The sequence below is a fragment of the Macrobrachium nipponense genome, chromosome 8 (assembly GCF_015104395.2).
Source record: "Macrobrachium nipponense isolate FS-2020 chromosome 8, ASM1510439v2, whole genome shotgun sequence".
NCBI classification, from domain to species: Eukaryota; Metazoa; Arthropoda; class Malacostraca; order Decapoda; family Palaemonidae; genus Macrobrachium; species Macrobrachium nipponense.
Window position 1 is genome coordinate 48165331 of NC_087203.1, and position 14949 is coordinate 48180279.

Here is a 14949-nt window from a genome sequence, read left to right on the forward strand (position 1 = left end):
CCTGTAGACCTATAAACCTCTGCGATGGTAAAAAAACGCCCTGCCTTCAGGTCAGTGTAGACACCTCTGCTACGTGGTCATTAACTGCACGAGCACCACTTGGCTCAGGATGGCGGAAAGCAACGCATCGCGATGCCTCATCTCTGAGACCTACTTTGGCCATTTGGAGCTGCAGGAACCAGGCCAAGGGATCTCCTCTGCCACGACTTTCTACTGGTTCAGTAAGTTGAGGAAAACCACCAGATTTTTTTACTCCTTCCTTAGACCTAAATGCCTCTTTTCATTAGCTGTGTTCCCTTTCAGAGTCTGATTTCACACGGGGCAAATACGGATTCTACAAGGTGCACTGCACGGAGCTTCAGAACTTCTCTGTAGCTCTGAACACCTGCAAGGCTGAAGGAGGGCAGCTGGCTACTCTGGAAACCACCCCAAAGCGTGACGAAGTGACGGCTCTCCTCATTCAGGGTGGTAAGTCCCTGAGGCAGTTCTGTAACACCTCTACTAGGCCACCTGTCACGTGAATTTTCTAGTTAAAGCTTGGTATGGCTTAATTCACTAGGGTAAAGTAGACTGTTCCCTTCAAAAAAAGTTCATAAACAAGACAATGATAAATATTGCAGAAAGGAAACTATTTTCTTTAAAAATATATTCATTAGAAAAAAAACTTAAACTTAACATAAACCAAAATAATAGCTAACTAACATTCATAACTAATACATTAACACACAGCATCGTATAAAGCAATTAAATAGACCAGGACAAAATAGTCGGTATGTGACTTGCAGTCAACACCTAAAAGAAAACAAAAGAAAAAGTCTCTTACAATGACAGAACACTAATTACACCAAAATTAAAGTATCAACACAGCACCACAATACTTTAAAGTCACATTCCATAACATTTTTAACACCAAATTTAATACCATTACCTAAAAGAAAACCCACGGAGAGATAAAGCACACGTAACAAAAGGTGATCACTACCCAAGACGTATTACGGTATATGCTGTCCATTCCTTGGGGATTCTTCATGTTTACGCAAGGGCTACTGGACCACGTCCTTACACTGCCCCGCTACTCCTCAAAGCAGAGCACCTCTTTGCTTGCTGACGAGCTCCCTACTCCTGCAGTCAAAATTCCGGCTACGTTGTTGCTTCGTTAACAAATGCAGCGAGAGTCAAATTGGTAAACAGTACTTTGCAGACTCAACAGGCAAACTTCCTTATATATGTCATCATAATGCATGACACCACCTCTTTCCATGCTTACTCAGCAGAAATAAGCCAATCTCCGAGTGCTTGCAGAAGAGGCGACTGTTTCTAGCAACTCTTGGCTCTTCTGGCACGACTGTTAGACTATGGAGCACACAGTTTATTGCATTTTAGATTCACTTGAAGACCATATTGTTAAAGTTTTTCCTGAACCTTCTTTGTAGTCTGCCGTTATAGGGAGTTAACCGATATAGGCATCAGCCATTTCTGGAGGGAACGCAGGCCTCAGCATTGCTTATCCAGACATCCAATAACCATAACTTGATGATGCAAAATTCTCAGAAGTATGAATACAACTTGTTCTTCAAACTACACTCGTTTTTCGTGTAAATCAAAGCTCACAAAACATTTCTTTCGGACAGATGGAGCGAGATACTGGATAGGACTCTACCGAGAGGGCCCCACAGCAAATCCGGTGTGGATGAATGTCAATGGTATGTGCAATTACTTTAAGATATCAAACAAAACTGGAACATTAAGTCGTTCGCTTTGCACGTAGAGTAAGTAGGAAAAAGCTACAGCACGAAACAACATTGGAACATGGTTCGCAGCTCTGAGCACGTACCACGTGACCACCCTATGTTACTCTTTTCAAACTCTGCTGATGCTAATAAACCAATATGCAGATTTATGGACTGAAACTCAGACTGTTTCCATCTTTTTTCCCCCCCCACAGGAAACATGTCAGTGACCTCAGGCACCATAACTGCGAAAGGGAGTGAGAACTGTTATTCATTGGTTAAATGGGGATCTTGGATTGTTGAGGACCACATCTGTAACAGTGGACTGTGCTTAGTGTGCGAAAGAAACTTCTATTAGTTCGAAGGTAAGTCTCTCTCTCTCTTTCTCTCTCACTCTTCCGTGCTGGGATGATACCGCTCTTTTGTCGGTGCCACCAGAACCTGAGCCTTCTCAACCCCAAGCCTCAGGAGGTTATCGAATGATGCCTCACCACAAGAGGAGTTTTGGTCACAGCAGCCAAAGTCTCAAGGTGTATAGCACTTTCTTCTGTTCCTCTAACTCTCAAGCTAATCTGCTCTGAATAAGTGCCTGAAAGCAGAGCTGTATAGCAGATCTGCTATACTTACAACTCTGCTTTCAGGCACTTGTTCAGAAGAGCATCCACCTCGCTGTGGGGTGTATCTCTGAGACTTAGACAGCTGGCTAGCAAGTTCTGTGCCCTTTCCAGCCAAGCTTCCCATACTGAGAAATGGAAGAGCACAGAAAACTTCCCTTAAACCCCAAGCGCGCAGCCATATTTTGTGATTTACTCTGAATAGGCTGAAACAGGGGAGGATATGCACCTTGTCTGATGGCCCCCACAGTCAGAGGTGCTATGATCTATACCTCAAGAAGGGATTGTGACTGGTTTTTATACCACCATTTCCTGAGCTGCTGCATGAGGGAGGGAAGGCAAATATGAAGAAACCTCTATTATAAGCTCTAACCAGGTAAGGCCAAAGGTTACATTATGTCAGGTTAGGTCATGAAATCTGGGGGCTGCTTCCACACCTCTAGCTTTTGTTTTCAAACAACCAATTCTCTGCTTTAACTTCATCCCTGAAGGAAACTGATGAAGATTTCTGTAACTTAACTGTTTCAGAGAAAAGACAAAGAAGTGAAAAGGCTTTGGGAGAATCTGTGTTCTTATCTAGTGCCATTTTTAGTGCGTTTTATTTATAGCTAGACGTATTGCATTGTCATTTTTAACACAGGGTCACCTTTCTCTCTCTCTCTCCCCCTCTAGAACCACCTGTGTGATGCTGTTACTACCTAGACCCATGCTGCTATTAACCTAGAACCCAACTGTGATGCTGTAACAACCTAGACCCATGCTGCTATTACCCAGAACCCAACTGTGGTGCTGTTATTAACCTAGAACCCAGCTGTGATGCTCATTTCTACCGGAAACCATCTGTCTCATTGTCTTGCTCAATAAGTCTCGACTTAATAGTGTTGTTTTAATTCAAAATTGACTGTGTTGTCCCACCGACTTAACTTAATAATGTTTGTTTCAGTTCATGATTGAATACAGGGCTACATTTTTTTTTTTTTTACTTTAGTTACAACACTGTTTGAGTTTGTGTGTGTGAGTTTGTCTAAAGCCAACTGCTGTGTTGTGTGAATTATAATAGTGTTTTCACTTTGTGATCGTTTCACTAGAGTTTTTAATAGTCTGAGTGTGTTTTATTTCCAGTTAATTACAGAGTGGCTGTCATCCTAAGCTAAATATAATCTCTGATAGCTATTTCACTATAATTTCACTTTTAAAACGCGTGCCATCGCCCTGGTTTATAACTAGGCCTAGTGCTGTGTGACCTCTCCTTAAACAAATGTACAGGTTTTTTTTTAAAGTCATATAGAGTTGTCGTTACCTAGAATTACACGTATACCATATTTTAAATGAAATCTAAAGCAATTGTGTGGTATTGCCAAGCACTGGTTTGTGACAAGCAAAGGTTGTAGTATAGGCCTACATGTTCAGTTTTGCAAGCTATTAGTCATTATTAAAAGAATTTATACATTAATCAATAGTTGATAAAACACAACTGGATGTTTGTGTACATTTGATTTTAATGTGACAATATACACATGGATACATTTTTTAAAAATAAATAACTATATAAAACTAAAAGTGCTTTTGATTCTCTTGTATGTTCTATTCCTAGCTCTGTGTGTGTGTGTGTGTGTGTGTGTGTGTGTGTGTGTGTGTGTGTGATGAGAGAGAGAGAGAGAGAGAGAGAGAGAGAGAGAGAGAGAGAAAGTTATTTGTCCGTCATAGATAAACTGATAATTATTTTGATAGCAAATGGCGTTCCAGGATCTATGGTTGAATATAGTTTGTTTATACGGGAAATAACGCAGCAATGAAATACATTACTATTAAAAATAATTAATTTATTTATGGATTTTTGTTTTTTTATTTATCGTATATAAATAACATTGGTTTGGTTTACTTTTATTAATTTGTTTGAATGGGGCGGAGTTGGTGGTGTTAGCGTATTTTTAATCAAGCGAGAATCTAATAAAACTCACGTAATTCAAATAATGTAATAATAAAAATATTCTTATACGTGAATTATAAATTAGATTATACAAATAAAGTTTTTTTCACACAAGTATTCATAAATATTCTTAAAATGTTTAAAAAATCATTAAATAATATGATTCATCAATGACTTGTTTATTTACATCGTTGGAATGAATGGCTTCCATTTGCGGATAATAAACTGATAAATTCTACTTGATTTTAATACGGTGAATAAATCACATATTTACTTATATATTAATAAATTTAATATAAATTATAATTCAATCACTAAATAAATCTAAAAATGAATCAAATTCGAATATATTTCCTTTATTTACATCGTACAAATAGCTCAACTACTAAGTCCCTCCCTGAGTACTATCCCGACCGTAGTAGGTGTTTGACGTCGTTCCTCTTCCTCAATTTACATTTTAATTTGTTTAAACATTATTCTTTTATATTTTTGACAACTTAATGTTTTTATATTAGATATTCTTTTCACATTTCTTGTATTTGACGTTCGTGGGTTTGGGGGGACAGACTCGCTTACAATTTTATATATTATATATATATATATATATATATATATATATATATATATATATATATATATATATATATATATATATATATAGTATTATATATATAATATATATATATATATATATTATATATATATAAGAATAACTTGATCACGAAGTATATAAAACGTATTGCCATATATAAATAAAGGTTTTTTTGCCACGAAGGAAAAAATGAAAAAAAGCGAGATAGCCAAGTACTTTCGGTCCTGTTCGGACCCTTTACTGAGTCAAACTTTTTTTACAGAGAACAACATAGTCAAAAGAAAGCTTAATATACAAACTGACACTACAAGATTAGCAAGCAATAAGGCCGATTTTCATTCTACAGAACGGAGGAGCCGCCTGGACGGTAGCCACACCTTGAAGGATACAGCAGTAAACAAGTGATTCTCCCAGAAAACAGTACATTTTGAAAAAACACGGGGAGCATATACAATTTAATATCAATGGAATTTTTACACAAATTTTCCCCCTAAAAAATTATTATTAATGAAAAGACGAAAGAAAATATAAATATATATATTTATATATATATATATATATATATATATATATAATATATATATATATATATAAAATATATATATATATATCGAGCAAGAGTAAGATGGGAGAGAAAATATCGAACCAGAGAGAGAGAGAGAGAGAGACAAAGAGAGAGAGAGAGAGAGAGAGAGAGAGAGAGACAGACAGAGAGAAAGAAATAATAACTATATACATGTGGGACTAATTTATTAGTTGTTCATTTATTTTAAGTCCTTCATAAACATCTTACAAATATATGGGTCCAAATGGTACATTCCCAGACTAAGATTTAGGTTGTTTTTATTAGTGATTTGTATAATTGCCGATTCCAGTAAATTTCTTGAAACATAATCATTAGATCTAGCAATTACCGAGGTATCACCCAATTAATACAATGAGATTTTTCACTCAAATGGATAAACAGTGCAATTTGAAAGTTGGCTGGGTTAGCTTCAACTGAATACATATGCTGCTTTATACGTAACACATAAATTTTTTACTTTACTGACCAACGTAAAACGATGGGCAATCCTTACAAGGAATTTTGTAAATGATGTTGTTATTTGTTACAGGACTATTCTTAATTAGCATATCTTTAATGGTATTGTTATAAGAGAACACTACATTAACATTAAACGATTTAAATATTGATTTTATGGTTTCAAATCCACGAAAATAAGGTAAGCTAAGTACATTTTTAGGCATTTCTTTTTCATTAATAGCAACACTATAAAAATTTTTGTTGAGCTTTTGATAACATAAATCAATTAAATGAGGTGGGTAGCAGAGATCGTTTCCTATCTTTATGTTTACTATTTCTTGGTCAGATATTGTGGACTCGTGATACACAAAGCGCGTAGGAACATAGAAGAAAAAATGGAAATTTTAATATTAAGATGGTGGCCAGAATAAAAATGTACATATGTTAAATTATTTGTGGGTTTTCTATAAATACTGAATTTGCATTGGAAAGATTCTCTAGTATTAATACATCTAGGAAAGGGATGACATTGTTATTTCAATTTCAACAGTGAATTTTATGGATGGCACTAAATATTCAATTTAGACAGTAAATCATTTACATCGATACCACCAGGTAAGACTACTAAGATATCATCGACATTATCAGTACCATTATTAAGGGGAGTGTGATATCGGGAGGTGTTGTCCCTCTCAAATATTCCATATATAAGTTTGAAAGGAGAGGTGATAAAGGGTTACCCATGGCCATACAAATATTTGTTGGTAATATTCTCCATTAAAAATAAATCTGCAATCAGAAATACATAACTTAATTAAGGAAATTATGTGACTAAACGGGCATAGGCAGTTCATGCAGTACAAGTTAATTACTTAAATATTCTAGCACAGAGTCAATAGGGACTTTTGTAAACAAAGAACATAAATCAAAACTGACAAAAAATATTGCTAGGGTTTAGTACAATGTTATTTCATTTTTCCACAAGATCAAGAGAATTCCGGATGTGTGAATTAGATACAGTTCCTAGTAGCGGGGATACAGTTTAGTAAGATATTTTAGATAGTTTATAAGCAATTGATCCTACAGTACTAATAATTGGGCGCATAGGTTTGTCCTTAGAGTTTTGACTAGGCCATATAAATAAGGTAATGAGGGACACTTTACAGTTAACTTACACAAAAGTTCTTTTTTATCTTTAAGAATTTGTTTGATATTGATATTAAAGTTTTTTATTACTTGGTCCAACGGATTTTTTGCGAGTTTTTTGTAAGTTATTTCATCCTCTAGTAAAGTATGCATGCGTGATATGTAGTCAGTTTTGTCAAGAACCACTAAATATTGGATTTATCAGCCTTGGTAATGTGTAAGCTATTATCATTCTTCAATTCTTTTAAATTTTTCTTTTTCTGTAGCGAGCGGGGAAGTTATTTTCATGATAGGCATGCATAGCACTATATGTTCCATGCCTTGATAATGTCTAAAATGAATTTCTTTGTGGGTAGGTCAACAGTATTTTTCAAACTTATATAGAGATGTCGCTATTGATAAAGCTGAGGGTTTGTTACAAATGAAGAAAGACAACCCAAAGCCTAATGCGCGCACTGCATTATCACTTATTTGTTTGCTTGATAAATTCACCACACAATCACTTCTAGCATTATTGGTCCAATCACTGTCGTTGATAAGGTTGTTTAATTTTCTGTCCAGTTTTCTAATCAAAGTGTCTGTAGTTCTATGAAGTTTTCCATATATTTCTTGCCTTAATGCGTGTTTCCAATCAGCGGGAATCGAGTAGTTGAAGTTACGTTGGGCTTTTTCCAGTTCTTTAAATTTCTCCTTTTCCTCCATTTTCGCGGCAGCAATGTGACGTTTTAATATGATTGATGAAAATTCGTTAAAAGGATGTTGATCGTATCTTCTTATGCGGTATGGTAGCAATGATTTGGGTAACACTTGTTCCGCCAGGCATTTTTTCAGGAATTTCAGGTGAATTCTAGTAGAGTGCGCCGCTTGTAAGGACAACACCTCCCGAATATCACACTTATCCCCTTAAAATGGTACTGATATGTCGATGATATCTTAGTAGTCTTACCTGGTGGTATCGATGTAAATGATTTACTGTCTAAATTGAATAATTTAGTGCCATCCATAAAATTCACTGTTGAAATTGAAAATAACAATGTCATCCCTTTCCTAGATGTATTAATACATAGAGAATCTTTCCAATGCAAATTCAGTATTTATAGAAAACCCACAAATAATTTAACATATGTACATTTTTATTCTGGCCACCATCTTAACATTAAAATTTCCATTTTTTCTTCTATGTTCCTACGTGCTTTGTGTATCACGAGTCCACAATATCTGGACCAAGAAATAGAATACATAAAAAAGATAGGAAACGATCTCTGCTACCCACCTCATTTAATTGATTTATGTTATCAAGAAGCTCACAAGAAGTTTTATAGTGTTGCTATTAATGAAAAAGAAATGCCTAAAAATGTACTTAGCTTACCTTATTTTCGTGGATTTGAAACCATAAGATCAATATTTAAATCGTTTAATGTTAATGTAGTGTTCTCTTATAACAATACCATTAAAGATATGCTAATTAAGAATAGTCCTGTAACAAATAACAACATCATTTACAAAATTCCTTGTAAGGATTGCCCATCGTTTTACGTTGGTCAGTCAAGTAAAAAAATTTATGTGTACTTATAAAGCAGCATATGTATTCAGTTAGAACAGTCCAGACTTCAAATGAACTGTTTATCCATCTGAGTGAAAAATCTCATTGTATTAATTGGGGTGATACCTCGGTAATTGCTAGTTCTAATGATTATGTTTCAAGAAATTTACTGGAATCGGCAATTATACGAATCACTAATAAAAACAACCTAAATCTTAGTCTGGGAATGTACCATTTGGACCCATATATTTGTAAGATGTTTATGAAGGACCTTAAAATAAATGAACAACTAATAAATTAGTCCCACATGTATATAGTTATTATTTTCTCTCTCTCTCTCTGTCTGTCTGTCTGTCTCTCTCTCTCTCTCTCTCTCTGGTTCGATATTTTCTCTCCCTGTTACTCTTGCTCGATATATATATATATATTTATATTTTCTTTCATCTTTTCATTAATAATAATTTTTTAGGGGGAAAATTTGTGTAAAAATTCATGATATTAAATTGTATATGCTCCCGTGTTTTTTCAAAATGTACTGTTTTCTGGGAGAATCACTTGTTTACTGCGTGTATCCTTCAAGGTGTGGCTACCGTCAGGCGGCTCCTCCTTTCTGTAGAATGAAAATCGGCCTTATTGCTTGCTAATCTTGTAGTGTCAGTTTGTATATTAAGCTTCTTTTGACTATGTGTTCGTCTGTAAAATCAGTTTGCCTCAGTAAAGGGTCCGAACAGGACCGAAAGTACTTGGCTATCTCACTTTTTCATTTTTTCCTTCGTGGCAAAAAACCTTATATATCTATATATATATGATATATCTATATATATATATATATATATATATATATATATATATATATATATATAGATATATATATATATATATATAATATATATATCTATTAAATTGTCAAAATCGCCCCTTGCATAAAACTGATATATTTTGAACTGAATGCAAAAGAATAATTATAATAAATTAAATAAATGCAAGCAATACAGTGAGACGAAGATATATCGTATATACACTACTACATTCACTTCGAACCAAACGTAAAAAAAAATAAAGTAGGAAAATGTAGTAAATGGAAGTGTAACAAAAATCAAGAAATGGACAAATCCTTCTCAGGAACGGAGTCGAAATAATTCAGAGGTACGAGGAACCACTAATTTGGGAACAGCTCAAAATCGTCCTTAATCACGCCAGGGGTAATTATGGCATCTATAAAGGGAGAGAAGAGAGAGAGGAGAGAGAGAGAGAGAGAGAGAGAGAGAGAGAGAGAGAGAGAGAGAGAGAGAGTTCCCTACTGTGTACTACAGCGTGGCCATGGAGGCATAATTGATTGTATGTGAGTTGCATTCGTCTTCCCGTGCCGTGACTAATTTTTTTTTTTTTTGCCTTCCAAACAAGGCCCTAGAAATCACACCATTAATCTACATAGCTCACCTATAGAGTGATATATATACACAATCTATATATATCTATATATATATATATATATATATATATATATATATATATATATATATATGTATACACACACATACATACATATATATATATATATATATATATATATATAATATATAATATATATTATATATACATACACATCTTCGAGTTCTAAAAAAGCCTCTGATATCCAGACTTCGGTCATGAAATTCCGAAAGGTCTGACCTATGGGAAATAAATCCACACATGGAATTACGTATACAATATTGCTATCTTATCTGGGGCTATTTTTGTATAAGCATGTCTTGTATATCATTTCGTGTGAAGGATATATTCGTATTAAACAATTTTTTAAAAGGTTTTTAAGTTTCAAATCCAATAAAGTGATGTTTGAGGAAACTTCTTTCATGCCATCTGATTTTCCATGGGTCTTTGGCGCTTTATTGTAACAAATATCCACAATATGGGTTGGAGAACATAGATACCTTCCTATTTTTGTGATCGTCAAGTCATTTTTCTTCTTCCTATGAATACTGAATATGTCTCTGTATAGCTTTGGTTGCTGTGATCATGTTTTGGTAAGAAGGCGAAAGCTCTTAACATTTCCAGTAATTCAACATTCCTTCAGGGTAGACAGACAGACAGACAGACGCTTTGTAACCACAACAGAAAAGTGATACACGAAGCGTATTAACCTGCTTTACAAAGATCCATTGAAACGAACTTGTATCCCAAAATTTTTATATACTTCGTTCTACGCGTATTTCCGTGCAACGGAATATTTTTCTATTCAGCGGCGCCAATAAATTTCTATGAATGCGCTTCTGGAACTCAGTGAAAATGTGTTTTATTTCTGTGTGGGGCATTGTACTTGCAACTCCCAATGGTAAGAAAGTCTGCATGATTATCATTATTTTGCGGGAAACGACGAGGCCGCCAGTCTTACTTATAGTCGTCGACATTTTCGTGGCTATTTTGGTCTTCAAAATATAGATTCATATATTGCCGAGCAGATTTGACCGTTCGGCACTGGTTAATCAATAACAAAACAGGTGACATCTCTCTTGCCTTTAGTTGCTGACTATCTCTCTGCAAACTAAAAAACAAAGTGATTAAAAGACGTAACATTAAGAACTAAGTCTGACCCACAAAAAGATTGTAAATTGTCATTCTATTCTCCTGAATTAGACTAAGTAATCACTCCTAAATTCCCAAATTATTAATTACTACATTTATATAGTCAAGTCTTTTGGAGAATCCCATTCTCTAGTATAATGCCATGAACCCATCTTTCAATGGGCTTCCTCGACCCCGAGTCCTCCAAACCGTCCTCATTGCTTATCTCAGGAGAATGAGTCCTTTCTCTCCGGCTCACAATGCATAATCATCAATTCAATTCTTTCATTTCAGCAAGCCTTCAAGGAAGGCTTGTCGTTAGGCCCTCTCGTCTCTAAGCGAAAAAAAGATGAGGTTTTACAATTCACCGACACATATGTTTTCTCCATTAATATGGCTCGGCCACCTACGTCCTTTGTGCACTCCTGTCACACACCACATCAGCAACTAGTATGTAATAGTCATAATGTTTGTAAGATAGCCCCTATAACACATATTTCGACTATCACTATGGACGTCATAAACACAACAACTGGAATTGTGTAGCGTTTGCCAAAGAAGAATTCATCCGTCTCTAGGATAGGCGGAACTTGTCGAATAGTTGTAGACCCAGGCTGAGCAAGTAAACCATCTCGAAACAACCCAGCATGCGCCATTATTCAGCGTCTGCGACCCTCATAAGTGTATCCAACACACCCTCATCGCGAAACTGTAGATTCGACGTTTTCTAATGAAGGAAACGTGGCCACCACCCCCTTGTCCAGGAACTATCCCGTGACTTCCATCCAAGTGCGACTCGCACCCGCCTCGTAGAAGATTGTAGACTCCTGATTTGTCCCCAGAACATATCCTGAGACGATCCATCGATGACATCTCATCCGTTGCAAAGGCGATCCATAGCATCGCCACTCGTGTGTAGACTCGACCTCTGGTACCGTAGAACCAAGCGGCTTCCATCGTGGCCATCACGTGAAGTTGGGAATTCTTTAAAGTCTACATGATCATAAAATAACTAAAGTCTTGCTTTACCACAGAAATCTGTCATTAAGCAATATACCTAATCTCATAGTCAGTTATTAAAAATTCCTCACTAAACAAAATATAATCTTTACCCACTGAATCCTCACAAGTAATCCTATATCTCACAAACATACTATAAAAATAACCCATAATATCTAACAGCAAAACCCTTTTACTGTTTACATAATTAACCTCCATGAAATATAATGCCGAACACCCCTTCTATCTAACTCATATACCCCGATAAATTATACCTTCAGTCTAAAATAGAAATGCTATGTAAAGCTTAACCCCTGATTACGACATCTCTCGTAGGAAAAGAAAATAATAATAATAATAACAATAATAATTGAACTTTCCCCATTACAAAACGTACACAGAGAAAAAACATACATATATAATTCAACGCTTTCCCCCATAAATGCAGACTCATCACAGCATTATCAGCAATAATCCACCTGTGAATGAAGACCTCAAGTGCTCAAATCGCACTTTAGATTTGTCTAGTCAGACTTGCAACCTTAGAAATCATTATTCTCTAAATAGCCCCAAAAATTCTATACTAACACTATATAACCCCATTTCACAAAATTATCCCTAGGATATCACCAAAGGTACCCAAAAAATTGTCTTTAAAAACATAACTCACCCATGATACTACCACAAGTATATAAAACCACATAACCACCGCATCGGTATATAAACCACAGAAAACCACCCATTATATACCGCAATATAACCAATGGTGAAATAAAATACAACCTCTTCACCAAAGCCCATAAAACCCCAATAACCACCTCTTGGCTCGTAAAAGCTCAGATCACCACCAAAAAAAAAAAATATATATAACCACAAGAAAAACCACTGCCAAAGATTATAGCCACAAAAAAAAAAAACAGCCCCAAAAAATCCACCATCCCAAAGAACCACAAAAATTCAGCTCCAAAACCCAATACACATAGGAATTTTCACGTGTTTATCATTACGTTTCGCAGCTTTAACAAAAATTCGCCATATTTTCAAACCAACCTTCCACGTAAAATTTTTACCTCTGAATCTTCCGCCAAAACGCCGCAGTTTGCACATAATAGAAAAAAAATAGTAGAAGAAATGAAGGGAAAAAAACATTAAACACATTTCATCATTAATTTACAAAAACCAGACAAAAAAATGCAACTGCGCAACATTATATTAATTACCACAACCAACTCTTTTAAGTTTTTATATGTGTTAATTTCGACCGACCTGTTTTTTCCTATAAGACTACAAATCTGTTTCCAATCTTTTCCTCAATGACTCTAAAAAGACCTTCAAATTTTGGGCCTAATTTGTAGTTCAGCTCGTTTCTCACATCGATTTTTAAAAATACCTTGTCTCCAACATTGATCTTGGGATCAGATGTTTTACTATTACTTCTCCTTACCATCTCTCTGGTCGCGGCTTCGAGATTACGGCTGAGACAAACATGTCTCTCTCTCTGTAGACATCAATGATTCGACCATATCCTCCCCATGATGAGGTATAGCTTACAGATCAAATGTGCCTCGTGCTGGGCAACCAAACAAAGCTTCAAATGGAGACATTTTAATGGAATCACTAACCATAGTGTTAATACTATGTCTAACAACATCAATATATCTGTCCCAATTCTTATCATTACCACCTACAGTCTTCCTGAGAGCCTCGAGCACTTTCCTGTTCTCTCGTTCACACAACCCATTAGCCTCAGGTCTGTATGGAATAATTGTTACTTTCTGTATCCCCATGACTTCTGCTAAACATTCCAAAGTTTAGTTTACAAATTCTCTGCCATTGTCGGTCAATAGAACCTCGGGTGAGCCATTTCTGCAAATGATACCATTGAAAAATGCTATAGCTACCTCTTCAGCCATTTTATGCCTAAGTGGGAAAATTTCTAATATCTTTGTAAGTTCATCTATTATTACTAACAAGTACTTATTCGCATATCTAGACTCACAAAAATTTCCCAGGATATCCATATGTGTTCTCTGAAAAGGTCTACTTGGTATCGGATATGACCCTAATTTGCATGAAGTTATCCTCGCAGGTTTGCATGCATTGAATACTGTACAGTTTTTCACAAAAGTTTTCATATCTTTCCCCATGTTTTTCCAAATGTATTTAGCACGAACCTCATTATACGTTTTTTCTATCCCCAAGTGCGGACTACCGAACCTGCAATGTACTCTATCCAAAACCACTGGAATTAGGACTTTCGAAATTATAATTTGTGTTGTATCTCCTTTACTTTCACTGGTTCTCAATTTATATTTAATTTTCCTGGCCAATGGATTACCTTCTAACTCCAAACCCGAAAAAGGCAACTTATAACGTTTCCTGACTAATTCCCCTCTAAGAAACGCTTTTGCGTCTGCCAGAATCTCGTCTTCATTGTATAGACTCACTATAGTGACTTGCGCAACTTGAAATCCTTCCGTGTCATAAAAGCTTCTACTAAGAGCATCTGCAACTACATTCAATTTGCCTTCTATATATTTGAGCTTTGCATCAAAATATCTGATAGTTAGAAACCATCGAGCTCTTTTAGGCGATAAATCAGGTTTATTAAAAAGATCTATAATGGCTTGTGGTCTGTAAGGACTTCTACTTCATTCCCCATCAGTAGCATTTTAAAATGAGCTAAGCTTGACACTATTGCAAAGGCTTCTTTATCTACGGTAGCCATTGATCTCTCATTGATGCCCTTTGTCCTGAACTTCCTGCTATAAAAGGCAATGGGATGGAATTTCCCATCAAACTTCTGCAT

At 35.6% G+C, this 14949-nt stretch overlaps 1 protein-coding gene across 1 annotated transcript in view; it reads left to right on the forward strand.

The window, feature by feature from the left end:
* LOC135223253 (uncharacterized) overlaps positions 1–3917 on the forward strand; it is a 5414-nt gene extending 1497 nt beyond the window's left edge. The window contains exons 2-6 of the mRNA XM_064261740.1: positions 51–221; positions 304–468; positions 1632–1703; positions 1946–2095; positions 3017–3917. Of these exons, the coding sequence (XP_064117810.1) occupies positions 51–221; positions 304–468; positions 1632–1703; positions 1946–2088 (551 nt within the window). The 3' untranslated portion in view covers positions 2089–2095; positions 3017–3917. The remainder of the gene's footprint in view (positions 1–50; positions 222–303; positions 469–1631; positions 1704–1945; positions 2096–3016) is intronic.
* Positions 3918–14949: the final 11032 nt, after the last annotated feature.